The sequence below is a fragment of the Rhinolophus hipposideros genome (genome assembly GCF_964194185.1).
Source record: "Rhinolophus hipposideros genome assembly, chromosome: 14".
NCBI classification, from domain to species: domain Eukaryota; kingdom Metazoa; phylum Chordata; class Mammalia; order Chiroptera; family Rhinolophidae; genus Rhinolophus; species Rhinolophus hipposideros.
Genome location: NC_138060.1, coordinates 58,708,706 through 58,736,352, shown reverse-complemented (window position 1 = coordinate 58,736,352; position 27,647 = coordinate 58,708,706). Strand labels below are relative to the sequence as shown.

At 42.4% G+C, this 27,647-nt stretch overlaps 1 protein-coding gene across 1 annotated transcript in view; it reads right to left on the bottom strand.

The window, feature by feature from the left end:
- The window catches only part of LARS2 (leucyl-tRNA synthetase 2, mitochondrial), a 125,164-nt gene extending 98,418 nt beyond the window's left edge, over positions 1-26,746 (bottom strand). The window contains exons 1-5 of the mRNA XM_081072814.1: positions 26,687-26,746; positions 22,513-22,768; positions 18,243-18,371; positions 6,636-6,727; positions 4,319-4,379 (exon numbers count right to left, since the gene is read on the bottom strand). Coding sequence (XP_080928940.1) covers positions 4,319-4,379; positions 6,636-6,727; positions 18,243-18,371; positions 22,513-22,746 — 516 coding nt within the window. The 5' untranslated portion in view covers positions 22,747-22,768; positions 26,687-26,746. The remainder of the gene's footprint in view (positions 1-4,318; positions 4,380-6,635; positions 6,728-18,242; positions 18,372-22,512; positions 22,769-26,686) is intronic.
- Between the last annotated feature and the right edge of the window lie 901 nt (positions 26,747-27,647).

The following is a 27,647-nucleotide window of genomic DNA, read 5'->3' as shown; positions in this document are numbered from 1 at the left end:
TCAAACAAAAGGGACGAGAGAGAACAGGGAATGGAAAGAGGATGGTGAAAGGGAAGAAAGATGGAGAGAAAGTGAGAGAAACAGAAGCACAGAGATCTGTGCAGAGGGTGGGGATGAGCACAAACGCCTCAGTGGCCTGCCTGCTTCATGCAGGCTGTGCAGCATTGATGGCACCAAAAGCCTGTCCCGGTAACAATTCTGATAGCGCTCGGTTCTGAGGTGCCCCTTCCACTGTCCTAGGACGACCACACTCTGCACCCCTCCGCGCCCACACGCCCGTGGGGAAGAGTGCCAGGGCACGTTCTGAGTTTGTTTCAGTGAACGACTGCCTACGGGGGCAGGAATTCCTGTGTTTCCCTGGCCCCGACATGGGCAAAGCCGTCAGTCTTATCACTGGGCACCAACATGGACAGAAGATGGAACGTAAGAACACCAGAAGGAAATCAGACACCGGAATTCAAAATCCAATGAAAATGAGTGCAAGTAAAAACTCCTCAGCTGTCCACAATAAAGAAACGCAGCAAATAGTCAACACTTGATTACGCCAGTAAAGGAGAACAAGATGAATTAATCCAAATATCGTATATGCCCAATCCTGGAATATGTTTCCATTTTGATTTGTTTTGATTTTACACTGGAGTATGAGTGTTTGGGGTTGCTCAGCCAGCACCATAATAAAGCCCTCTTCTGGCAGATTACACAGGCATTATGTTGAATCCTACCTGGTTTGGACTTTATGTTTCTTCTTACATGTGTCTGACTTTGAAGAGAACTCCTAGGGACTGCTCCTGAAACAATTCCCAGATGATTTCTGATAAAAATGAGGCCCCGGAGTCTGCTTCAATTGAGATGCCAGATGCAGCAAAGGCCTGCATCTCGGCGCCCGAACCAGCTCAGGCACCAGAGCCAGAGATGAGAAGACAGAGACCGAAGTCAGAGACATACCTGCCTCAAGGGGCCGCACGAAACAGCCAAGAAGCTACCGATGTCATTTGTCACAAGGAACCCATTGGCCAATTCCCTAGGATCACGAACACCAGGGCCAAAATCTGAACCCATGAGAGTCAAAGGGAGTCCACATTGTCTCCTCAAGCTGCCCATTTACTCTACAAGGTGAGTGCCCCAAAGAAACCCTTCTCTCTTTCTCTCTCTCTCTCTCTCTCTCTCTCTCTCTCTCTCATTGTAGTTTGGAATTTTATTTCCTCTTTACTCTTCCCTCAGTAGAACTTCAGCTATTCTAACTCAGCTTTCAGTTTCTTACTTTCCCTTTTCTCAATATGATACAGGCTGTTTGGAGAATAACATCTAAAAAAGTGAAACAGCGCTGTGCTAAAAGTCATCCTTTGAAAATCATTCTGGCTCACCACAAACGCATTAATTCCAGAAATGTAGATTTTTAATTTTTTTTTAATCTAGAGAATTAAGCCCTTTATGAAAGAGAGAGGTGAATGCAACTCCAGAGCTAGGCCATTCCTACAGGGATTCCCACTCAGGGAAAGGCAGGCAGCATGAGGCTGTGACCAGGTTCTAACACTGGCTTTCTCCATCTGGAGGAAGAAGATAACATTTCTGAGCCATCTTATTTTTAAAACATTCTGCTAATTGTCAGCTAGCCATCTGTTGAATTATCTGGTTTTTCTGAGACTTTAGGAATGTTACCTTGCAAAGGGCACAGCTTTGCCTCGTCAATTAAATAAACCAGTCCTCTACCTCCTCACTTTGCTGTTCCCTATGACCAGATTGTAAAGGTTTAATCAAAAAGCACTGTGGAATTCTGGGCAGGAGGGCACCAAGAACACACACATCTAAACTTGTTTCCATTACTCTCATTAAAATGACCAACAGAATTTAAAGATGGGGGTCAAAGGGACTGCACCAGTGCTGGCAACAACAGAAGGTGCCATCGACACACCAGAAATGCCAAGGAATTTTGGCAGATGGGACCAGATTGAAGAAAAAGACTGTGAGCCAAATAGCATCTCCCCCTTTTAAAAAAAGGTTGAGAACCAGGGCTCTAGCACCCTTTACTCCAAACGGCAAGGCCCAGAGGGGACAGTGAGCTATGGGGCAGATGGACGGTCCGTAAACTGGACACTCCTGGCTGCAGTGGCTCAGCAGCACTCAAGCAGTCAGTCAGGGGTATCTGATGCCACAACTCACAAGTGCTCGGTCAGACCAAAGAGAACAATGCACCAGGAGCAGTGGATTCCCCAAACCCAGACAAATAAACAAGGCAGAGACAATGACCGAGCTTCCCCTCCCCACCTCTCAGGCTGAAGGATCTCTAGACTAGTCAGTCCACTAAGGAAAAAGGGAAACAAATCCACAAGGTGTCTACAAAGAGATTCTGAAACAAACAAGGAGAACACAGCATTCCAAACTGGTGAAAATGATTTGTTAACAGGAAGCAAAAATAACTTTCAAGAGCATCTCCTTGTATTCTCAAGAAAATTTCTGACCATATATGGTCTGTGAAGATGAGATGAGATGACAAAATAAGTAGGAAAAGAAAAGCACCTGGCCAAGAGGCTTGAGAAAGAAAATGGGAACTGAATGAGATAAGGAAAAAGAATAACAAATCTAAAAATACAATAGCAAAATTAATATTTGCATTAGAAACTATATAAAGCAACATTGATTCTATTGAAATTGAATCAGTGATGTGGAAAGCAAACATGAGAAGTTCTTTCAAAGAAAAAGATCAAAGTCGTGAGAAGATGATTAAAATGGAGGACAGTGAACAGCGCACCGACCGATAGGCAGTGTCCTCAAGAAAGCCTGTAAAACTGCCCCAGGAGAGACCCACAACTGTGGGTCAACAGTGGTTACTAAGTACCAGGTGAAATTAAAGCTACAGAAAGTCACTTTTTCAAAGGACATTTAATAAAATGGGACAATGTTCATCAATAGTAGGTAAAAAAAAAAAGCATTACGAATTCAATTTTACAAAAGTAAATTACGTAAATGTTTATAATTCCAGAATAAAAGACTGCAAGGAACCATGCCAGGATCTCAAATTTGGTGCCCTGACTTGTCTTCTTCCTTATACTTTTCTGTATTTTCTAATCTTCTAGGATAATCAGGACAAGTATCCATTAATTTTTGAATCATTTTGGTTTATGTTCCTGTGCAGGGCGAGGCTAGTTATCATCCTTGGGGATTAACGAGTCCACCTTTGTCCTTAAAGAATCTGCAATTTCATCTCTGGAATGCTCCGGGCATGACTCAATTCTCTTATTAGTGATTGTCTACTGGCACCTCAGGGCAACTTGACCCAGGGGACCAGAATTTTTCACACCTCCACCAAATGAAACACGGGTGATCTTGCAAGTAAGTGGTAAAAATGGCATCAGTAGTACAATGAGAACTTGATTCGGCCCATGACCTCATCTAAAGAAGCTACCAAAAAACAAAAGAATCAGGGATTGCTTAAATGTATTTGACTTTCGCTTTTTCACTATGCTCATCAAATCTCAATCATTTAAGAAATTGTTGGGAAGGAAAAGAGGATCTCATTTATGTTTGTTCCAGGTGCTTCTTCTGAATAAAACGATGTGAAGCTTAACTTCACAGGCCCAGCAATGAAAACCCCAATCATGTCGCAGAGTAAATGGGACGCTAAGACAAATCACGACATTGGAAGCGCCCTTCACAGAGAGGCCAAGCAGGAGTCCATCTCACCTAACAGGCCACCCATCAATGTCCAAGGGGTGAGCCTTGGCCAGAGCTTTAAAGAGCTCAGCCATACTTATGTGAATGTCTCTGACACCCAGGTGGTCTTCAGTGAACTCCTCCCAAGTCTGGAATTCTCCAGTGAATACACAGTTTGAAAGGATTTTTGTGACAGAATCCCTGTGGGTTCTTATGAGCCTCAATTCCGAACTTGGAACTAAAGGTGAATAAATGGTCAGTTGACTTAACACCCAATCACCTAAAAGGACCAGATGGGTTGATAGTTCATCACTTCTAAATAGATTCCCGTCATGTTTTTAAACTATTGCTGAGAACAGCAGGAATCCTTGTGCAAAGCTTTTGCCACACATAAATCAGAGCCAACTGTGAAGTTAAAGAAGTTAACAGTCTCAGCTTAATCCCACAGAAAATTACTTGTTGGTAGGTAAATTAGCTACTGGGAATACTTTCGTCTTCCTTGAGTGCTAACCTGTTCCTCCTGCTTTCTGCCTCCCTCCCTTCTCTTCTCCCAAACCAAAGATGACGCACATGAAGTTAGATGTGTGCCGTCCCCCATGCAACCAGGTCCTGTGCAGCCAGAACCTTCATTAAAATAAAGAGCTTCCAGGAAAAAGGATTGACTTACCCTATCCCAGCTGAAACACAGGCCCAGACGATCTAGCTGTTTCCTCATGTATTTAATATTACTGTGGAACAAAGGGAAGAAAGTTTGGTTTTTAGAGGGTAAGGCGCCAAAAACAAACTACGTGTGAGAATGTGAAGGGAAACTGGAAAATACATCACTAAGAATCAATGAAAATGTCTGCATATTAAAAGATATCTATTCTTTGGACTCATACAGAATCTAGTAGAAACCATAATGGACTTTGGCCCTGGGGATGAGCCCTTCCTCTGTCCATTCAGACTCCTTAGTATGTGCACTGCTGGACCATCCATATGTCTGTATCCTGCACAGATTTGGGCCAAGCATTTACAAGTTCAAAATCCACTGAAGAGAAAAACCTTAACATTCAAACTGTGGGAATCCAAAAGAAAGCTAGTTTAGTGCTTTGACAATCAAAACCTGAAGTCTAAAACTGCCCAATATTTGGGAAAGAGAAGTGAATTTATCAACTTTAATACAAAATGAGATAAGAAAATACATCATTTTTTCTTTTTGTTAAAGAGAAAGGACTCATTCATTTCTACTGCATCCTCTTTCCATTCAAGCAGACTGAAACTATGAAAAGCCATGAAAAAATTCTCTCGGTGATCTTTGATTAGCTAACAATAGCTTATTTTATTCTGGAATAATGCTAAGCATTTCTGCCTTTACAACTTCGGAGCAAGAGGGCTTGGGCATTTGATGTAGAAATATATGGCCAGTTTATTCTGGGAGTGGCTTTCTCCAAGGGCTTTCTATAGACTAAATGTCTGTGTCCCCCCAAATTCATATGTTGAAACCTAACCCCCAATGTGATGGTATTTGGAGGTGGAGGCCTTTGGGAAGTGATTAGGTCATAAGGACACAGCCCTTATGAATGGGATTAGGGCCCTTATAAAAGAGACCCCAGAGAGCTCCGTCGCCCTTTCCACCGTGTGAGGACACAGTGAGAAGATGACTGTATGTGAGCCAGGAAGCGAGTCCTCACCAGATACCAAATCTGCAGGTACCCTGATCTTAGACTTCCCAGCCTCCAGAACTGTGAGAAATTTCTGTTGTTTATAAGCCACCCAGACTGTGGTATTTGTTATTAGCAGCTGACTAAGACAGTGCTTAATCTTTATCCATTCATATGAGGTAAGAACTATGACTATCCCTCTTTTACAGGTAAGTAAATTGAGGCACAGAGATGTTAAGTAATTTGCTCAAGGTGATTAGCTAGCAAGAAGGCAGGATTTGCACCTAGGTGATCTGATTCAGGGGTCATCTTCTTAGCCGCGATTCTCTAGTAGAGGGGTTGGCAACCTTTTTCTGTAAAGGGCCAGATGCTAATATTTCCAGCTTTGTGAGCCATATGGTCTCAGTCACAACTACTCGACTCTGCCCCTGTAGCATGAAAGCAGCCATGGACAATATGTAAACACATGGGTGTGACTGTGTTCCAATAAAACTTTATTTACAAAGCCAGGGAGGGCCAAATTTGGCCCATGGGCCATACCTTTGCCAATCCCTGGTCTAGCTGACATCAAATGTGTGCCCTATTTGATCCACTTTATTTGATCATTTCCCCTAGAGAACTGAATGGTGCCATGGATACTTTTACATTGTAGCCTTGGTCAAGATAAAGCAAAGGAAGGGGAAGATACAGGAGCCAGGCCCTGGAACTGGGCTTCTATGTCTCAGAGGGGTGGGGTGGGAAAGGAAAGTTTACGGGGTGGGCCCAGAACCTTCTGCTGGAGTCTGGCATGAGGCCCTCAAGACTATCAGGAGAGAGTGGGATGGGCACTGCCAGCCCACAGGGACACGGAAGCCTGGGTACAGGAGGGGTTGGGAGTGTGCCCTTGGAGAAAGCCACACCCAGAATAAACTGGCCATATATTTCTACAACAAATGCCCAAGCCCTCTTGCTTCGAAGTTGTAAAGGAAAAAATGAACAGAATTTTCAGAGAAAATTCAAATGTGGAATATGGATATAGCTCAAACTATGGTCAAAAAAATGAGAAGCACCGTAGAAATTTAACAAATGCAACCTTCTCCTTCTTTTCTTCCAAATGCAAATACTCAAAGAAAGAGTAACTTGTAAATAACAAAGCATCAAAATGAACACAGGAACCAATACCCAAAACCCTCTTTGTGACTTCTTAGTAAAAGACAAACACCAATATATACATAACCTGTGTATCACTTGGCAGGCCACCGTGTTCTATTTGCTTTGTTTTGTATTAGTCATGCACAGATTTTTTAAAAAAAATTTAAGGTTCCTGTATATAGGTGTTTGAACATGCCTATAAATACATACCTTCGAGTCCAACTTTCTGGATGAAGATTCCTCTCAATCGCAGCATTTTCGGCAGGCAGTCCAAATGCATCCCATCCCATGGGGTTGATAACCTAGTGCCCAGACAAGAAATATCAGGCATGGCAGACTGCTAAGACGTATGTCTGTATTGTCTTCTGAGACATAAACAGGCATTTCCTCCTCCTAACATGTTTTATCCCTTTCTGGATGATTTCAAAATGTGGTTTTGAAAGCCAGTTGGCTATCTATGCCGTAATTTAGAAGGTTGTACACCAAGGCACCGACAGCAGTTATCTCTGAGTCGGTGTTTTCATGTCTACTTTTTATTTTCTTCTTCTTATCTGTCTTGTCTGTAATGAACCTTAACTGTTCTTCTGAAATTATAAAAAGTTTCTTTCAATTTCAAAAGCATGTATATATAAAAATGTATTGTTCAAAATGCCCACATCATGTTAATATTTTCCAATTAAGGAGCTGTGCTGTTAAAGTTAGGCTGGGCCAAATCTGGCCCATGGGCCAGTATAGTATGGTAGCCACCAGCCACATGTAGTTACATAAATTTAAATTCATTTAAATTAAAAATTCACTTCCTCAGTTGCACTAGGCCCCTTTCAAGTGTGCAACAGCCACTTCAAATCACTTCCTATAGTTCCACTCTCCAAAGAACAGGGAATGCCAAGATCTTAGAGCTCAAAGAGGCTTTTGAGGTCAATATTCCACCCCCACTCCCTTATTTGACAGTTTGAGCAACTGTGGCCCAGCAAGCGTGAGCAGCCTAGCTAGGTCACTCCGGAAGCAATTACCTTAAGCCAGTATAGGCAAGTAAGGCATCCATTTCTGCAAACGAACAACCACTTACAGCTCAGCTGGAGGCTTCAATAGCAAGTTCTGTCAACCTAACTTACATGCCGTGAACGAGAACAATAGCTTGAAACACGTGCTGTGGTACCGAAGGACAGCATCGGAAGGCCAGGCTCTCTATCCACTGTCAGGAAAGATACCTGCTTTGAAAACCCAGGCCCTTACTTCTCTTCCAGCCAGATTTCTGAAGCTTACCTGTGCGTGAGGATGACCCATAGACACTTCAATTTTTCTAGAAAACAGCTCTTTCCCACCAACCCTCTTATTTCCTAGTAAGCCCCTGGTCTGTCCACTGCCATGAGCTGGGTTGGTTGGATGGTTGGTTGGTTGGCTGGTTTGTAATCACGCACAGAAATTTCCTTGGGATAATGACAAAACTCAGAGGTACTTGCTGGCACCAGCTCATCCATCACCCATGCGTATCAGAAAGAGACAGTTTTCACTAAAGAAACAGGTCTTGTTTTCTTTTATAAATAACTTTCCCCCTGATTACTGAAGTAATGCATATTCACTATAAATAATCTGGTACAATGAAAAAATATTCCAAAAAGAATTAAAACTCACCTGTAATTTTCTATTATACCGTACAGCCATATATAACCAGTTAAGTTTGGTAAATTTATATCCAATTTTTAAAAATCAGGATACTGTTTATATATGTGCTTTTCCATCTCCTTTTTGGTTTTTCCCACTGTGCACCAGAATGTTCTTCCATCTTTCTGCCTGGCCTAGGACTCTGCGAGGTACACACAAGTATCACCACGGCCATCTCTGCTTCAGGTCCTTAACTACCTACGACCACGGTGTCCTGAACTGCCTGGCCTCACCCTCCCATCCCCATTCCCAGGTCTGTCCTCTTCTTAGTTCCTCTTAGCAGGTAGCAGTGAGAGAACAGGCACGCCCCATTCAGGGGTAGGAGCCACTTGCCTTAACGCCATCCTTCCATTCTGCACGCTATTATTTTTGGGGTTTTAGTAGTCTGATGGAACAATTCCACCTCAAGAACGAAGACTATGTATCTAAAGTCAGAGCTGCTCAAACTCCTTAGGCTCGTGAGTAGGAAACAACAACAAAGGCTCACTCTTCAGGAGGCTGTGTGGTTTGAGGGGACAGGCCCCAAACCCAAACCTGCCACTCACTGGCCATGGGGCCAGAGGCACATTACTGACTCCAAGTCACAACCATCAATTGTGACTGAAAGCAGCCACCTCAAACCGTTGAGAATTACACGCCATGATACCTGTGGGCACCCAGCATGTGCCCAGCACACCACAGGCCTCGGAAGTGTCACTGCTGGCTGCTGTCAGCCCACATGTCTTTGGGCACATTTATTACGGTGGCTGACTGATAACAGGTACAGAGACACCTTGACCCCACACATGTGTACTCCTAAGAGTGGGTTATGTATGACAAGCCTCTGTGGCAGGTTGGCGCGAAGCACAGGAATTTCTTAACCAAAGCAACCAGACCACGAGGCTCAAAGGGCCAGCCAGCCAGCTACCTGGCCCTCTTTTCCATAAAAGGGGCCAAGCGGTTCTTCTTTCCTGCAAAATGAATGGCTCACATCAGGTGCTTCACTTGAAAGCAGCCTGTCTGTTCTCGCCACAGCTGCCTGGACCAGACACAGCCCGTGAGCAGAAGGCAGCCAGCTGTGTGCTGGGCAGGAAGGGGCTGACCTCTGTCTGCCCTGGGCCAGGTCACTGCCTGGTAGATTTGCCATATTATCTGACCCTCTCTGTGTGGGTCTGACCCACTCTGATCTGCTTTCTGGAAGGGACGTATGTACGTACACTTGGTGAACAAACAGTGCTGTGCATCTCGCCAGCTTCTGGTTGCTCAGAAGAGGCTGCTTTGCCGTGTCCTATGCTGGCCTTCCCAGTCTGGGAAACCGGCGAAGTCTGGACGGCCCTGGCTTTCCAGCCTGAGATGACAGGACCCCCAAGCTATCCCCATTCAGTCCCCACATCCACACCCCTCCTGAAGACAGTCTGAATAGGCTCCTCTCTGTTTTTGTTTACTGGATGCTTTTCAAATTGTAAACATAAGGCAAGCTTATTTTAACAAGTGAAATGACACAGTCGTGATACATACGGGCACAGCGACCCGCTCCCCTGGCTGCCGGCCCCATTCTTGAGTCCTTGGTGTAACCAGTCACACCAGCCTTGCCAACCTTTCTCACTTTCCTTCTCACTCAAACACAAATACACAAACATATGTACACATACATAAGAGCTTGCTGGCTTATTTTTACGGAAATAGAATCTATTATACAATTTTACGACCTGCTTTTCTTTTCATTTCACATATCATGGATATCTGTACAAAATATGTAAGAGAGAGAGAGTGTGTGTGCGCGCATGTCCTTTTAAAAAAATTCTAACATTCCCTGGGTATATCTATTCTATGTAGTTTTAGGAACTTGACCAGATATCACCCAATCCGGTTGATCTTTTGGACCTGAGGTTTCTTTTCCTCTTGCTAAATATGGCAGACCCAAAGTGTTCCATCCTTCCAAACAGCATCCTCCCCTTCTTCTGGGAAACTGTTCCTCCTCCAACTTCATACAGTCCTGCTGCGGTCCGTCAATCACAAAACCCATCTCTGGCTACAGAGCGGGGTACATGCCAGAATCCTTCTCCACGCTGTTTGTTGTCTGGAGCGGGAGGTGGGGTGCAGTGGCGGGTGTGCAACAGAGACCAGGATGACGACGGCACACTCTCTTCTCTTCTTGATCAGAATAAACAGGGATATGAGACCAGGGCTCCAAGCAGCCCTGCTTTCTACCTGGTGGAGACGGCTGAGAAAACAAAGCCGCCACACGTTGAGCAGCAGAAACGGGAGGTGGACAGAGACGGGGGTCCTGACGTGCTCCAAGGACTCAGTCCCCATGCTAGTGGGCCCGCTTCCTACAACACTGCCTGCAATTCTGTAAATTACATCAGGATCCGGAAAAAAAAAATAACAAAACCTCCCTTTTTGTTTAAGCTGGTCTGAGCTGGGTTTTAGTGCCTGGTAGCCAAGAATCCCAACTCAAACAAACACCCTTTAGGATATAGCTTTCTCTCGAGTACTGTTTAATCCATAGATGAAAAACATTCCCTTCTATTTACTATTAAGCTTCACAGTTTTTTCTTTTTAGTTTTCAAGACCTAAAAGAAAAAACAAAATCCCATGTGGGAGATATGTGCTGGATTACTAGAAAGTTCTTCAATACATCCACAGACAACGCAGGAGTGCAGCTTCCAGCTGTGCTTTAATTCTCCTTGGGCTGCTTTGTTGGCAGAATAATGTATCTATTGCGTAACTGTTCCACAAGAAGGGAAAACTTAAACCCCACTTGGCTTCTCGGCTGGAACCACCAAAATGGCGTGGTTCAATGCATCTCCTATTAACATTCTCTTAGGAGCCATCCCTACTTTTAAATAAAGTCAGTACAGAAGACAGCCACAAAAAAAACCTGTCTGGATTCACATAATGTACTTATTCATTTCTAATTTTGTTGTCAGATGAAATTCACACAAAAAGATGTTTTAACCCAAGCTGTCTATAAACATAAAGTTAGAAAAATCTTAAAGCTTAATATTTCATAGTCTTACCCAAAGTTAACAAAAACAAATGTCTCCCCCAGAATCATGGTTGTCAAGCAGGATGGATGGCAAGCAGACTAAGAGAAGGGATACAGGGGAGAGCACAGCTGCATATGACAATGTACAGACAAGGCTCTGCAGGGATTGCTGCCCAAGGGGGTGGTCGAAGGGGACTGCAGTCTTATCTGTGTCATATTTTTGTTTATTTTTTTAAAGGGGGAATATGGAATTTTGTGTACAATTTTAAAATAATTTTTTTTAGGTAGGATAAAAAAACAGGCAATGTATGGTACAGTTCTTCCTCCAACACAGGAAGTGAGATGGAGTAGTTAAGAAGACTTTGGATGTAGAAGGGAAGAAAGCTGGGGCAGCTGGTATCTAACTTCCCAATGGAGAAAGAAGTAGCACAGTTGTTACTACGAGAGAGCCACCCAATTTCCTAAGAATGGTCAGCTTCTCGCCCTTTCATCATAAAACAAAACTTTATATCTGAAACCAACTCAGTTTCTAATTGACAGCAACCACAATAACTGCTTCTCAAAAAACTATTTTCGGAGAGTGCCATGGTTTCTCTGGAGTAGATTCAACAGTTTATTTGCAAGAAATGAGAAACACAACATTTAATTTTGTTGAGCAAGTGTAATAACGCACCATTATTACAGATTGGGGATCAAATTCAGGCAAACATTTCAGAGTAAAAAAACCCAAGTGACAGCACCTAGACCCAAAGCAGAAGCCCTCCTCTGGGAACATGGAGGGACGTGACAGGCAGATAAATCAGCCGGTTTCCAATCAAGACACTGGACCAGCAATTCATTCTCTCCCTCAAATTAGGTCTGAGAACATCAGCTCTGAAAACCCACTTTCTACTTTCAGATGCTACAGAGATTTGAAAATTTGAAAATAAATGCCATGCTGTGCACTCTGGTCTCTGCACACACACTTGTTGACTGGTTGGCAAACTGAAAACTGACGAGACGCAGATTCTTGTCCAGTGGCTAAGAACGCCCCCTCGCTTCCTGACATTCGTAGGTAATGTCATTATGATCACGCAGCTGCCAGACACACAGCCTCAATGTCCTTCCTCCTCCGCAGGGAACAGCAAAGAGGCCCAAGCAGGAAACTCCCCTCGGGCAGTGCCCAGCGGCTTTCTGCCTGAGACAAATGAGTCTGCGAGGACTGGGCATGTTGATGCTTCTTCTGGGCTCACTTCTGGCCCAGAAGGTGCTGGGGAGACCAGCCGAGGTAGGAGGTGGGTAATTTTACTTTCCAACCATCTGTGCATACAACATATGAAAACCAACAAGATCACCATATGGTACTAAACTTTAAATATGTAATCAGACATTGTACAAGTTTATGAAGAAACCGATTGGCAGTACAGTCTTTCCTGATTCCTGAAAGAGAATAATTTATCTCTGGCTTCAAGCAGCCCCTGTTTAAATATCCAAACCTCAGGACTACCTTATTATTGCTATTATTCATTGGGTTACACTGGAAAATGACATTACAGTTTTAAAGGGTTTTCTTATTGACCATTTTACACAAACCTTGCAACAAATCTACGAGGTGGGAGGCGGGTAGGCCACTGACTGACTAAAGCTCCTGATTCCCAATCAATTCATCATCCTCAAACCACCTACCTCTCCACTTATAAAGTCCACATGAGTCCCACTGGAAGCTGGATGATTTATCTGCCTGGCACGGCCCTCCACATTCCCTCCACATTCTGCTTTGGCCCTAGGACTTCAATCCACTTGTGTGTCCATGGTCTGCTCAGCTGTTGGAAACTTTAGCTTTCCCTCGAAAACTGTGACAATCATGGCTTTCAGGCACATCTCTATGCTACAGCAAGAGTGTAGGGAACCCCTATGACCCACTGACACTCTTGTCTCATTTCTCTCCTTTGCACAACTTACTTTCTTTAGGAGGAAACCAAAATAAAAGCAATCTTGATCTTTCCAAATCATCATTCTCGCCCATTCTCAAACCCAAGTTACAATCTGTGGCCTGGCTGGGCTCACAAAATGCAAGGACAAACCATGGACTGGGAGAAGATATCTGCATTGCATTTAACTAACAAAGAAACAAAAATCCAGACTACATAAAGAACTCCTATAGAGCAATATGAAAAAGACAAACAATCTGAGAGGAACTTGGCAAACAACGTGAGCAAGCCAGTTAGAGAAGAGCAAGCCAATCAAAGAGCAAGCCAATCAGAGAAGAGCAAGCAGATCAGAGAAGAACAAGCCAATCAGAGAACAGCAAGCCAATCATAGAGCAAGCCAATCAAAGAAAAGCAAGCAAATCAGGGAAGGGCAAGCCAATCAGAGAAGAACAAGCCAATCATAGAAGAGCAAGCCGATCAGAGAAGAGGAAACTTAAACAGACAATAAACATATGAAAATATCTCACCTTCTCTAGAAAATGTAAATTAAAAACACAATTAGATGCCATTTTCTATATACCAAATTAGCAAAGAGGAAAACGTCTAGCGCTAATAAGTGTTGTCAAGGATGCAGGGTGGTAAGAAATGTCACTCATTGCCGGTAGGAGTATAAATTGGCACCGACACTTTAGAAAGCAATTTGACAAGATGTAATAATAATGAGGGTGCATGTACGCTGTGACCCAGCAAGGCATTTCTCCCACAGGCTAATGAGTCAGGTACAAGGATGTTCACTGCAGCGAACATTTGAAACAACCTAAAACTCTATCAATGCGAAAAGGGATAATTAAATATTGTCATAATTACACATCACTTATCATGGATGAACTAACTCTAGAAACAGAGGATAATCTTGAAACAAAATACCGAGTGAAAAAATATGCAGAATATTAAGATATCTTTCATATAAAATGAAAAACACACAATGTAAGTATGTGTATGTATCCTTAAACAATATATAGAGTAAAAGCATGCAAACACAAAGGTCAGGATATACACTAACTTCGGAGAGTGGTTACTTTGAACTGGAGGGCTGAAATCACATTGTGCAGAGGCACAACTGTATCTGAACAATTAAAAAAGGAAAAGCTGAGGTTAATATGATTAAATGGTAATATCTATCATATTGGGATGGCAGATCTGGGTATTTGTCATAATGTTCTCTGTACTTTGTTGTTGGAAATGTTTATAATTTTACAGATTATCATATTTAAAGTAAAGGGGATAGATGAGACTAACTAGGGAAAGTAGATAGAGAAAAAATGAGAAGGCAGTCCAGAACAGAATCTGAGGTAGGCTGGACAAATTCACAGGGAAAGACAACTTAGAACAGATGCAGAAACAGAAAATCTGAATAGTGCTATTTCCATTCAAGAATTATAATTTGTCATTTTAAAACTTCCAGGTACCATTACTGGTGAGCACTATTAAACAATAAAGGAAGAAATAATACCAATAATATACAATGCTTTCAGAAAATAGGAAGGGAATACTTCCCAGCTTGTTTTATGAGGCCAGCAGAACGCTGATATCCAAACCAGACAAACACATTACAAGAAAAGAAAATTATAGATCAGTCTCTCTCATGCACATAGGAATATTAAAAAATTGAATAGAGCCATACATACATAAAAAAAAAAATGCCAAATAAAATTTGTCCCAGGAACACCAAGTTGGTTTAATATTTAACAAAATCAATCAACATAAAACATCATGTTAACAGATTAAAGAAGAAAAAATCACATATCATCTCCGAAAGATGACTGGTGCATAAAAGGCATTTCACAAAAATCCACACCCATTCATCAGAAAAATTCTCAGAAAACTAGGAATAGAGGGGAACTTTCTCAGCCTGACAATATGTAAAGATGGAGTGGAGCAGGAAAAACCTGTGGAGTAAACTGGGAGAAAGAAGCCAAGATTCAGGAGAAAACCCCGAAGAGTGGAGTCTCACACCAAGAGAACAGAGTTTCAAGGAGGAGGAAATGGTCTACAGTATTACATGGTGTTAAGAATAAGAAAGATGAGGACAGAGATCTGTCCACAGAGGTCACTGGTGGCCTTGAAGGGAGCAGACTTGGTGCAGGGGTCACTCCCATATTTTTTCACTTCTCATAACGCTATTTCTTAGTGTATCTTAGAATTACCTTGCAAATCTCTATTCAAGACCAAGGCAAACCAACCATCAAATTAACAAGTTGTAGAAAGAGGCAAAGCTTGCTGAATTTTTCTTAGTCCTACTGACTGATTTTGAACCAATCCCCCATGGATACCAAGAGCCGACTGTAGTTAAGTTTCTGGGGACTCCAAGGTTATACTTGGATTTTTGACTGCGCTGCGGTGGTGTTGGTGCCCCGAACCCCTGCATTGTTCAAGGGTCAACTGTATTTCTCTATAATACCATAGAAAGCCCAGTGTTTAGAATAAAGCTGGTGCTTAATGACTATTGAATGAAGTAATCAATACACATGTCAGACCCTGTTATTCCAGATTAGTTATCCCTTCCCTGACTTGTCCTGACATTGGGAAAGAAGGATTTTAAAACAAGAGGCAGCTGAACAGGCTTGCACAATGTTGACGATTACAGAGATTTCTGTTTCTCTTTTGCTGTATCACTAGAAAATGGCAGGACAAATTTTCACCAAATTTGGCAGTTATATTTGGGGTAATCTGATTTAAGTATGGGCTATAAAAATTAACACGGAATTAATGTCAGGGAAACCCGGAGGATAACCCAAAAAGATAGCTTATCATCTTAAACAGAGCAACTAAAACTGAAGAACAAAGAGAACCCTGAAGTGCCTGCTGATCACAGAGACTAAGACCATAAACCAAATAACAAGTAGTGGTTTCAGGCACCAATCAACTCGTCGGAGAAATAATACAAATTGCAGATAATGATTTGCAGTCAAGCTACTTCTCAGAAGGCAGCTCCACACAGTGGACTCCAGGCAGAAGGGGGCAGAGATTCATTTATTAAATGGTGGTGAAAGTCTGGCACATAATAGGCATTCAATACATAGTCGTTGTTTGTTGAAAAATAAAAAATAAAACAAATGGTGATGAATGACTTCCCAGAGTAAATCACATCAGTATAATAATCACAGCTACCACTTATTAAGGGCTTATTATGTGCCAGACACAGGTACTAACTCATTTAACCTGCACAACCCCCCATGAGAGAAGAATTACTGTGATCTCTACGTTAAAGATGAGGAAAATGAGATTCAGAGACACTAAGTGACATGTGCAGTGTCACTCAGCTGGAAAGGTTGTCCAACTCCTGGATCCAGCCTGACCTTGAGCCTCTGTGACTGTAGGCGACTCCATGCCATCTTGTGGGCCTGAGCTGCCTACAAGGGTCCCAGTACGTCTGGGCCTGGAACTCTGCCTTGAGCCTTTTCTCTGTAACATCTCATCCATCCAAGGAAGTTAGAATCCCCTCCTATGCCCCCTCAACCACCTATCTGCCAACAGGCTTCTCTGCACCTTATCATAAAGGTAATTTTCCTGTAAAAGCTTAATCTTCAGTGATTTGTCCGCACTCACTAATTGTCCAAAATAAGTTGGCATAAGTAAATAATAATAATAATAATAATAATAATAAAGAGATAAATCAAGTTGAAGAATCACAGTTAAAGAATTATACTTCAGGCAAAGGGCCAATTCATTCCACAACGCCTCTTTCTAATAAACACAGCAGAAATGATGAAAAGCAATGTCTGGGGGAAATGACACCTGGCATAAACCAGGGAGACAAACACCTTTGGCCATCTTAAAGTAGAACACAAATCTCAGAATCTGATAGTATAAAGTTATTAACTCTTCAAGTGACAAAGAGCTGAGACTTTGTAATTTGACTTCCTTTGTAGGAATACTTCTTGCTGCGAACGTCGGTCAATTTGGCATAAATTTTCAAACCAACTGTGACAAGGATACACTTTCTAAAAGAAAAACTTCACAAAGAACTGGGAGACGGCAAATATCATTTGTACAGGCCCTGACAGGTTAATATTAGCCAGTGCGAGAGCCAGTTATGGTCTAACAACCAGCTCTTTGGAGGAAAAAGCCTTGATTTGCAGTGTTTGCTGATTTCCATGGTATAAGTACTCCTGACACGTTGGATTTTAAGCTCCTAAGGTGACTGATAAACACAGAATTGGGCAGAGCTGCAGAGAGGGCTCCCAGGAGCTGGAGTGAGCAGGCATGAGCCCTCCGCTGGCAATGCTAATATTTATCGGTTACTATTATGCACGAGGTTTGTGCCAAGTGGCTCAGGGTCACCTCTGAATCCTTGCAACAGGCCAACGGGCAGGTACTAGTTTCTCTCCACTTTATAGATGAGAGAAAACTGCATCTTAGAGAGGTTAATTAAGTGTCTCGTCAAAGGTCACACAGAAAGGAAGTGTTCACAGGAGGTATTCGCATCCTAGCCCTTTGGTTCCGTGGTCCGTGCTCTCAGCCCCTCCCTCTTCCATCCTGCCTCTCTGTAAGCAGTTAACGAAGGTACGATTATTCCCACCTCATCGGACAGACGATGTGTCACTGAAGAGGACAGAGCAGGCTCTGGGGTAACTGGCAATGGGGGAAGGGGCCTGACCCCCATCAGCCAACGAAGGGTCTTTCTCCTCCTCCCTCGTCATCCTATCAGATCCATGTCAGATGGTCCCTCTTTGGTGGAGCCTTTACCAACTCCCTCAGAGCTATTACTCTCCAAATATTTTTTCTTACAAAAACTTTACATGCTCCTTAGAGAACACAGAAAATATCAAATACAAAGAGAGAAACATCTATCTTGTGGCTCCACCTCCCACTCCCAACATCTGATCCATATTTATACTGTTGGAGGATTCACCCCCCTATACATGATTGTCTATCTATGCATTTCACCCTCATCAGGCTGCAAACTAGTCCCTGGGGAGGTATCATGTGTTACCCACATCTGTGGCTACCTTTCCCCCCACCCCACCCCACCCCATCTCCATTCCTAGCACAACATCCAACATATGGCTGCCCCCCCAACTAATCTAGAAGCTTTATTCTGTCTTCCAATTCATAAAAGGAAACACTGAGCTTTTCATATTTATCTTCAAAGCTGTCCTCACCCTAACTATAATAAAATCGGTTTTCTCCATTTGTCTGGAACACACATTATGACATGCTTGTCCTGAGTGAGCAGGAAAGGGCTGTCCCGTAGGCACCTTCCCTTACCTGCATCCCTCTCATCTTCTGGAACCGTGCAATGGTGTCGCTGATGGTGTAGACACGCACGTGGCCCATGTGCAGCTTGCCAGAAGGGTAAGGGAACATGGAGAGCACGTAAAACTTGGGCTTTGACGTCTAGGAAAGAATGATCAAGAATGACGATGAGTATTTATTCAGCATTTACTGCGAACCCTGCACACACACATGACTCAAGGTCATCATTTAACATTTTTAAGTTTCCTTTTTAAAAAATTGTCCCCATAATGTAAATTGACAAAAATGTCAAAACCCGAAATTCAAAGCCCTGGTTTGAGCTAAAGACCCGGTATATATTATATTATTATATTATGTTATTATATTATATTAAAGATCCTGTCTTATAGTAAAATAAGACCGGGTCTTGTATTAATTTTTGCTCCAAAAGATGCATTAGAGCTGATTGTCCGGCTAGGTCTTATTTTCGGGGAAAGTCGATATGTGTTGGGGGGAGGGTTATGTTTTTTGCTAAGTATTTGCATGACTGATAATTGACACAGCCAGCTGTAATCAGGGGAGCAGAAGAAGCAAGAAATCAGATGCTTTCCAAATCTCATTTGACTCCTTGCTTTAAACTTCCTTCAGCAAAGCAGTTAAACAAACTTTTAACAGAGCCACAATCATGTGGCAAAATAGACGAGAGTGGAACTTTTCTCCATACTGCCCATCCTTTAGAAATTACCAGTGAGTGGTAAGTAAAGCTGACTGAAGGAAGAAAAGGGAAAAGGGAATAAATAAGGAGCCTGGAATTACTCTACACAAACTAGAAAATCATCCTGAAATGCTGAAGTGACAACTGCTATTGATTTATATAAATGGAAAGCAGCACATTGATCACGCACTTTAATTAAACCTCAGGAGTGTGAGAGAGGACCTGAGATTCAGAAGTCAGTGAGGACTGTCTTGAAGAAGACAAGTCACAGATAATCCTCTCAGCTTGTAAACAAGTCTCTCAAAGGAGGTGCAAAACCTCATTCTGTTACTTGGCAGAGAATCAGAAATAAGCCAACTATCCACTCTATTCGTTTCTAGGGACGTGGGAAAACAGCCGTTACAGAATTCTTTGTGACCCGTAAAAAAAAAAGAACACCCTTGAAATCAAGTATTTCTAGTTTTTCATTTTAACGTATTTACATTAAACCTATTTTTCTTTTATTAACATCACACTGCTGTTAGCATAGTGATATACTTAGATTTTACATTGTTTATCAATCACTCTTGCCCCAAATCTTTTCCACATCTAACTTCTTCATTAGCATCTCCTTTTTGTATGCCTGCCCCACAAAGATTAAATTTATGTAAAATTGAGTGATTCATTACATAGTAGCTAAGCCAAACTCCAAAACCGAGTTTAAGGAAGATATGTAGAAAAGTATTGCTAGTAAAAGTCTTTAATATTCATGAATATTTTCGTTTATTGCAGAAAAGGTGGTCGGCTTATTGCCTGCCCCTGCCTCTTGCTTTCTGTGTGAATTAAGTCATTTTCCTCTGTGACAATGAAATGCGTTCAATCCTCTGTGGGTGGAAAGAAGAGAAGGAATCATGGGAGTTTATGTTCTAAGCAGGAATCCGACTGAAAGGAAAATTTTTATAATTATATAAAAGTGTAGGAATCTCAGCCTTTAAGAGAAATTAAAATTGTAAGCAATGGGAAAAGGATGGTCTTTATAAATGGGTCCTATTATTTTTGCCAGCATCTGATGTCAGGAGAAAGATAACTTCTGCCTCTTTATAGCTGAAGAGCCTGAAGGATGACAAAGAGGAGAGCTCAGTAGGAGCCTGGCGCCCCAGTTCTGATCTGAGCTTTGCCACTGGCCCTGAGACCTTTGCCAAATTCCTTTGCCTTTCTGGGCTTGGTCTGCAATCTCTAAATCAAAGGGGAGGCAAAAGAAGGTCCGGGTGAGAGCACGAGCTCAGGAAACGAGCTCAGGAAACGTGGGATCAAAGGTGTCAGGTCGGCATGCTGGCTCTGCCACACGTTAGCTGGTCATCTCGACAAATTGCCAAACCTCCCCCTGAGCCTCAGTTTTCTTACCCCCACAAAAGAGGATAATAATACCTACTCTCAGGGTTGTTTCAGGATTAAATGAGATAATAAATGGACAGATGGTGCCTAACACATAGCAAAATACTCATTAAACGGAGGTTCTTTTTATGATGATGATCTTGATGATGATGGCAAAATATTCAACTTCTAGAAACTCATTCGGGTGGGTTTCAAATGTATCTAATACCACCGTGAGGTCCATTATAAATATTTCAAAACCCACCAGCATCCATTCAAATCTCAGTTCCTAACAAAGACATACCACACATTTTTATCCTCTTGTATCTTTCATTTCTATAACATTTCAGTTTATAAAATGCGTTCGGTCACATTTTCTCATTTGATTTTCAAAACACTTCTACGAGATAAACAAGGCGAAGGTTGAAAAAGATCGAGGAGGTTAATGATGTTGCCAAGTTCACACTGATTCCGGAGCAGAGCCAGTTTTTTCCTCCCCAGGCTCCAGACTCCTCATCAGGTGCTCTCTCCCCATCCCCGGATTCAAACCCTGACAGACTGCCACCAGGGGATCACCCACAATGTCCCTAAAGCTATTTACCCAATTACTGAAACATAGTTTTTAAAATCCATTTAATCGTTAACACACACACACACGCTTAAGAAGAATGAGATGTCACAAAATCAAAAAATCACAACTTCAAAATGTTTGGAAGTCACTGAATTATAATTGAAACCAAAAGAAAAAAAAAAAAGCTAATTTTATGATCCTTATACCGAATTAAACTGCTCCCTAACGTTCGCTTCCAAGATACATTTAGTCAGATTAGTCTGATCATATTGCCATGAAGGCTTTTCACTTCCTAATGAGTCAAGTCAAGCTTTCATTGCATAATTATACATTGTAGTCAAACCTTCCTTTTTGTCATTTCACTTGTGAGATGCTACCCCTCTCTCAGGACCAGGTTTTCTGACTAGCAGTAATTGTTACTGCATCCACGCCTGATCCCCAGCAGGCTGGCCTCGCAGAGAAGGAGCCAGCCTCCCGCAGAGCGCTCCATGGAAACTGGATACAGCCAAGTACTTAAGACAAATCAGGTAGAGAACTGAGCTGGTGCATGTGGACCAGAAGCCGTGGGTCCACTAACTCACACAGCTGCTACCGCAAGGTCGGACTCCAGCCTCAGACCACACCAGGGAAGGGCTGGTACCTCCCAAACCATGATGCTGAGGTGGCAGAACAGAACTGGAGGCCAAGGTCATAGCAGGGGAGGGGCAGGCACTTCTCAGACGATGCAACTTGAAAGTTTCCACCACTGAGGGGGCCCAGGTATCTCTCTTATCTGACCGGGCCAGATCCCTGTGTGCTGCCCCACTATGCAATGGACCACAAAGGACCCCACACTTGCTATGGCTGATGTCTTGATGAAATTCCCCAGGAAAAGCTGCTCCAGAATACCCGGTGTGGTGCTATCGGCATGGACCTTATGTACCACATGGAAACTTTTTTTTTTTAATTTTTATTTTTTTAAATGTATTGGGGTGACAATTGTTAGTGAAATTACATAGATTTCAGGTGTACAATTCTGTATTACATCATCTATAAATCCCATTGTGTGTTCACCACCCAGAGTCAGTTCTCCTTCCATCACCATATACTTGATCCCCTTTACCCTTATCATCCACCCACTCCTTACCCTCTGGGAACCACTAAACTATTGTCTGTGTCTATGAGTTTTTCTTTCTCATTTGTTTGTCTTGTTCTTTTGTTGTTTTCGGTTCATATACCACATATCAGTGAAATCATAGGGTTCTCTGCTTTTTCTGTCTGACTTATTTCACTTAGCATTGTACTCTCAAGATCCATCCATGTTGTCACAAATATTCCTATTTCATCTTTTCTTACTGCCGAATAGTATTCCATTGTGTATATATACCACAACTTCTTTATCCATTCATCTATCGAAGGACAGTTTGGGTGTTTCCATGTATGGAGACTCTTAAATGCGCCATCTTTCTTTGATCTCATTTATCCTTCCCAAGTACCCCAGGGATCAGCAGGCACTATTATTACCCCTGTCCATTTGAGATAAGAAAACTGAAGCAAAGAGAGATTCCATCATTTGGATCAAGGTCACATACTTAATAACTTATTTGAACCGGGCAGTCTGACCCCCCGAGTCCACACCCTTAACCCCTCTTCTCTACCCTCTCAGAATCTATCAAAATACTCACATCAGCTTCTGAAATTGTTGAGGCCTGTTCCTTTATTCGTTGATGCCACCATCTCTCAACATCTTTTCTTGTCTGCAACGTATACTCTTTTGTCCACTGTCCTGTGGCACTGTAAATACCTCTGGTCCATCCTGGAATCACCCTCATTCCCCAACTGATGACACCTGGCCCATCATTTAGCTGCCTTTTCTGAAGCGAGGCATAGAAACCCAATCTCTGCCAAGCAGAAGCCATTCTTCAGAAAACTGGAAAGACCCTGGAAAAGAGGGCAGAAAGCACACGGGTGAGCTGCCTGGAACCTTCTCCTGAGCTTGTCCTTCCATTCACCACAGCCCAGTGTTCCCTGCTTGTTCACATGCTTTCCTCTTGTTCTTTTGATGATTTGCTTCCCTGAAAAGAATATTTCAGAAGTTCAGTTGAGCTAAGCACAATCTTTTTAATAGAAAATATAAAGGTGCTCAGTGACCCCAATCACCAAAGCTACAAAAACCCCATAGGAACAAATGGAGACCACTGCCTGGGTCAGCTCCTGCCACAACCTCACAGACAGCATGGGGGGAGCAGAGCCCCCTCCCTCCCTTCCCTTTAGACCAGACCAGGGCCTGTCCAGCAGGCTTCACTCCCTAGAGTCCAGGCTTCAAAAAGCTCCAAGCATATGTTGGCTTGGCCTTAGGCTCAAACATCAGAAGGGATCTGAACACAGGCCTCCCAGGAAAACCAGAGACTCTGAGCGATTATTAACATTTTTCATATGTATTATTAATTAAATATACTCAGTAGGCTGAACCGGGAAATGATCATTATTTAGAAGACTGCTTATTCATTTAGTTCTTCATTCGTTTACCAAATATTACTGAGTGCCACTAGGTCCACACAGTTCAAGGCACTGGGGATACGGCAGTAAACAAAAACAAAGTCCCTTCTTTGACGGCACTTACGTACTCGTAGAGAAAAACAGGTAAAAAAGAAACATATACATGTAACAGTGGTGAGTGTTATGGTTTTTAGAAATACAACCCATAGGTTGGGGCCTGCCAGGCTATCCAGCTGTGATTCAAAATTCAATTTGAATATTTTATTGGTTTCCTCCAAAGGTGAATTCCAGAAATGATCCCCTGGGAAAAGTTTCATACTGCATCACTATCAAAAAGGTAGAAGTGATAGGTCATCAAATATTAAGATTTACGAATAAATGGTCAAAACTCTGCCGTGTTTTCATAATAGATCTATCAAAACCAAGATAGAAATATAGGAAGAGCCTAGCTCTCTAAGCTGATGTTAGTTCTTCCATTCTCTCAAAATGTTTTCCATATCTACTAGGGTTTGGCTTGTTTCACCAAGGTACTGGGTCACAAATGTTGAGAAGAGGGTTCATTACAAGCTTATATAAGCGAACTTCACACTCACATAAAATGGCATCACAGTGATGGCATTTTACAAGTTTACATGTTGGTCTGCCATACCAATTCTTGACGTACCAATTCTCACTGTATTTAACACCTCTTGTTTCTTTGGGGGTGGAATCAGAAACAGACAAAAAACAAAAAACAAAACAAAACAAAACAAAACAAAACATCCCTATACTTTGGGCTTGGCTATTTTAAAGTAAGTAGATATGACTATAGATATAAGGGTGAATTATATAAAACCAATTGAATCATCAGCAATTCCATACGGCCAACCTAATGTAGAGAGACTTTGTACAATTAAGGGTATTGCATTTATTTTTAGGAATTGAGTTTCTACATAATTTGACCTACAAGGGTCATGGATTTTATGATTCTCTTACTGTCAGTGTTTCTCTATTTTTACAAGTCAAAGAATGCCAGTTTAGCAAAGGGCACACAGAAAGACGCCTGCTGTTTCTCTCCTAGACTGCATTCCCTAAGAACACATAAGAACTATCCTCTCAAATATAAACAATGGGAAAACAACAAAATGATAAAAATACAAACTGACCTGAACTGCATGCAGTCTTGCAAATTTTTGGTTTCAATGCTGGTTAGCCATTATGACAAATGAAATACTAAAGAGTGCACACAGGTCACCAATATGAGCAATACGAGGGTCATTCTTTCACTTAAAATTCTAATCCTGTTTCTATAACTTATTTATTACACTATGCACCAAATTATAAACAATGCATAACTACATTCCCTGTCTACACAACAAGAACAAGCTTTCTAAAAATGTTTGCACAATACCTGGCTCGCTAAGAACGTTTCCTTTACACAAACCAATGGTATAGACTATAGAATCCTAAAACAGATCTGGGTATTTTTAAAAACTTAAAGTTCATAAAGAAAAAAGAACAAGTAGATTAGAAAGTGATAGATTATTCAGTGAATGGGGGTAAAATTCAAATTAGAGCTCTACCTCAAACCATAAACCATAGTAAATCCCATATAAAGAATTTTTTTAATACCATAAAACAAGGCAAAAATATAGATGAGTACTTAATAATTCTTTACAAAGTGCAGGATATTTTGTCCTGAGAATAAAAGCAATGGAAGAATTCAGAAAGGAAAATATTAATAATCTCTCTAAATGTAAAATATCTGTATATCAAAAACACCATGAACAAAATTAGAAAACAAACATTAAGCCGAGAGAAACTGCCAAAACTCCAACAACAAAAGATTATCCTACTCTATGAAAAGTTCACATATCAGAAGAGAAACATTAAAAACTTAATTTTTAAAACGAGCAAAGGAAAAAAAGGAAGAGGAAATACAAACGACTAATAATATATGAAAAAGATCAACTTACAACTAATCAAAAAATGCAAATTAAAACAATATTTTGCTTACAAGACTGGTAAAAACCTGTTAAAAGAAATGTACATTATTGTACACTGCTGGTGGGAATGTAAACTGATTCCGCCTCTCTGGGTTGCAATCTACATAGTAATATGTGTCAAGACCCTTTAAGAAAAGGTCACACTCTTCATATTAGAGGGTTCCCAAGACTCAGTGGGACTCAGTATATAGTGTATTCAGTGCTATTATTTATCACAGAACTTCCTGGAGCTCTCTTCAGTTCCTGTCCTTTACTTCCCAGGCCCTATGGTGGCCACTCCACAACCAAAGCCCTGATGGGTACTGCCTCTTCCTGATAACAAGGAGCAGACATTTTATTAGAGGACTATGCCCATAGGATACGTGTGAAAGGTGTGGCACATGTCTTGTGCTTATGATCAATTTGGCCCTTTTCTCTCACAGCTCTGTCTTCTCCAGTTCCTTTCCCAGATGTTTGGAATCTTATCTTCTTCCACCATATTAGCTGATCCTTTCAAAGCATCAATCCCCACTACCCCACTTCTCCTTAGAGTCAGCCCTGACCTCAACCTCATTTGGGGCGTAAGGTTAAGATTTTTGAGAATGGTGGAGGTTGTGGCATGTTATCACAGATGGAGGGGCCTCACTGGACCCAAACTGACAATCATATAGGGACAGAGAAACCTAGGAGTCAGGCAAAGTTTGAAACAGAACATATGGAGAATTCTGCACGGGAAGTCATTTGGATGCGCCCAAAAGAAAGTGTACGAGAATGTACCTGGGAAAAATAATCTTAAAGAAACAGAGTTTTGTGAGCAAAAACAAACAAACCAACAAAAAACCATATCTTGGCTTTTGCATCTCCTAAAATTCCCTGTCTGATCTCAGACAAATTATTGCCTGCCTGGATCCTCAGCTTCTCCTTAAGATGAGGGGGTAAACCCAAATGGTCTCTGAGGCTCTTCGAGCCCTTAAATGCTGTGGCAGTGACCTGTGGGCCCCAGAGATGCACTAGATGGCCTGTAACAGAGTCCAAACCCCTAGGCCAGGGAGCAAAGATCCAGGGATCAAGTGGGGTGGGGTAAGAGTGCGGAAGAGGAACTGGGTACAAACCTATGTGTACACGTGTATTTTTCTGGAAAGGGGCCCAGAGCTATCAACGGGTCTATGGCTCAAAGAGTCTAAAGACGCGGATCGAAGAGACTTCCAGTTCGGAAATTGCACGGCTCGGAAACCACCTAACCCAGTCCCCACCTTCCCTTCCTGTTCCCAGCAAGTTTTAACCTCCCGATGCGGGGGAGAGGAGACTGGGCCTCGTCTCTCGTCCCGCCGAGCCCCGGTCAGGGGTAACTTGCACAGAAACTCTGGCCTGCGGCTCCTTACGCCTCGGTTCCTACCTTAGGAGAACACTACTCAATCAGTCACCATGGGCGCCGCCATGTTGGCAGAACAACAACTTTATCGATAACGACCGCCGCGGACACAGACAGGCGGAGGCGGAGCCCCGGGAAGCGCAGCGAAGCCGAGTCGCCGACTCCCGGAGCCCGTGGGGCGGGGCGGTCTGCGCGGCGGCTCCGGGCTCCGCCCCCCGACCCCAGAGACCGCCCCTTTCCCCACGCCCCGCCCTCTGGCCCGCCCTCTGCCCCGCGTCTGGCGTGAAGAAGACTATAGGCTGCTGGAAGGGTCCAATTCTTACAATTAACGGTGTGTGAGAGCCGTCAGTATAGCGACCTCAAAATAAACTGGGCTGCAGGTGGTGAAAAGAGCGCTGGGGGAGCCCTGAGGTCAGAGTTCGAATCCCAGAGTAGCTACAGCCCCCTCCTGGCCTTGGGCAGGTCTCTCAACCTCGTGATACTTAATGGTTAAGGCATCTTCTTCCACCATTTCGTCTTCCACCATTTCGTGATCTAGGCCTGGGAGGGGAATTAATTACTTGGCCAAGATTGGAGGTAAAGTGTGTTTTCCTCACCTAACACGTGCGCTGGAAATCAGGAAAGCATGATGCCTGACCACCCACTGTCCTAGAGGAGTTTATGTTTCCCATCCTGTAACACCCCCCCACCCTTGCCCGGCAAGTGTTTCTTGCTATTTAATAAAGGACCAATGATGTTAACGTCTAATTTTCAAAAAAGGTAAAACCTATTTAAAGGAAACTTTGAAGAACACATATCCATATGGGCAAGAACATAGACATATGTGGGCAATCGGATACTGAAACGAATTTGCTAATTGTGCAAAAGTGATTGAAAAGAAAAAGTAATATTTGGAATCTTACTTTTCCTACAGGGCTGCAATCCATTGAACCAATATTATACAAAATCCATCCCATTACTATCCATATTCCACATCTTAATTTCT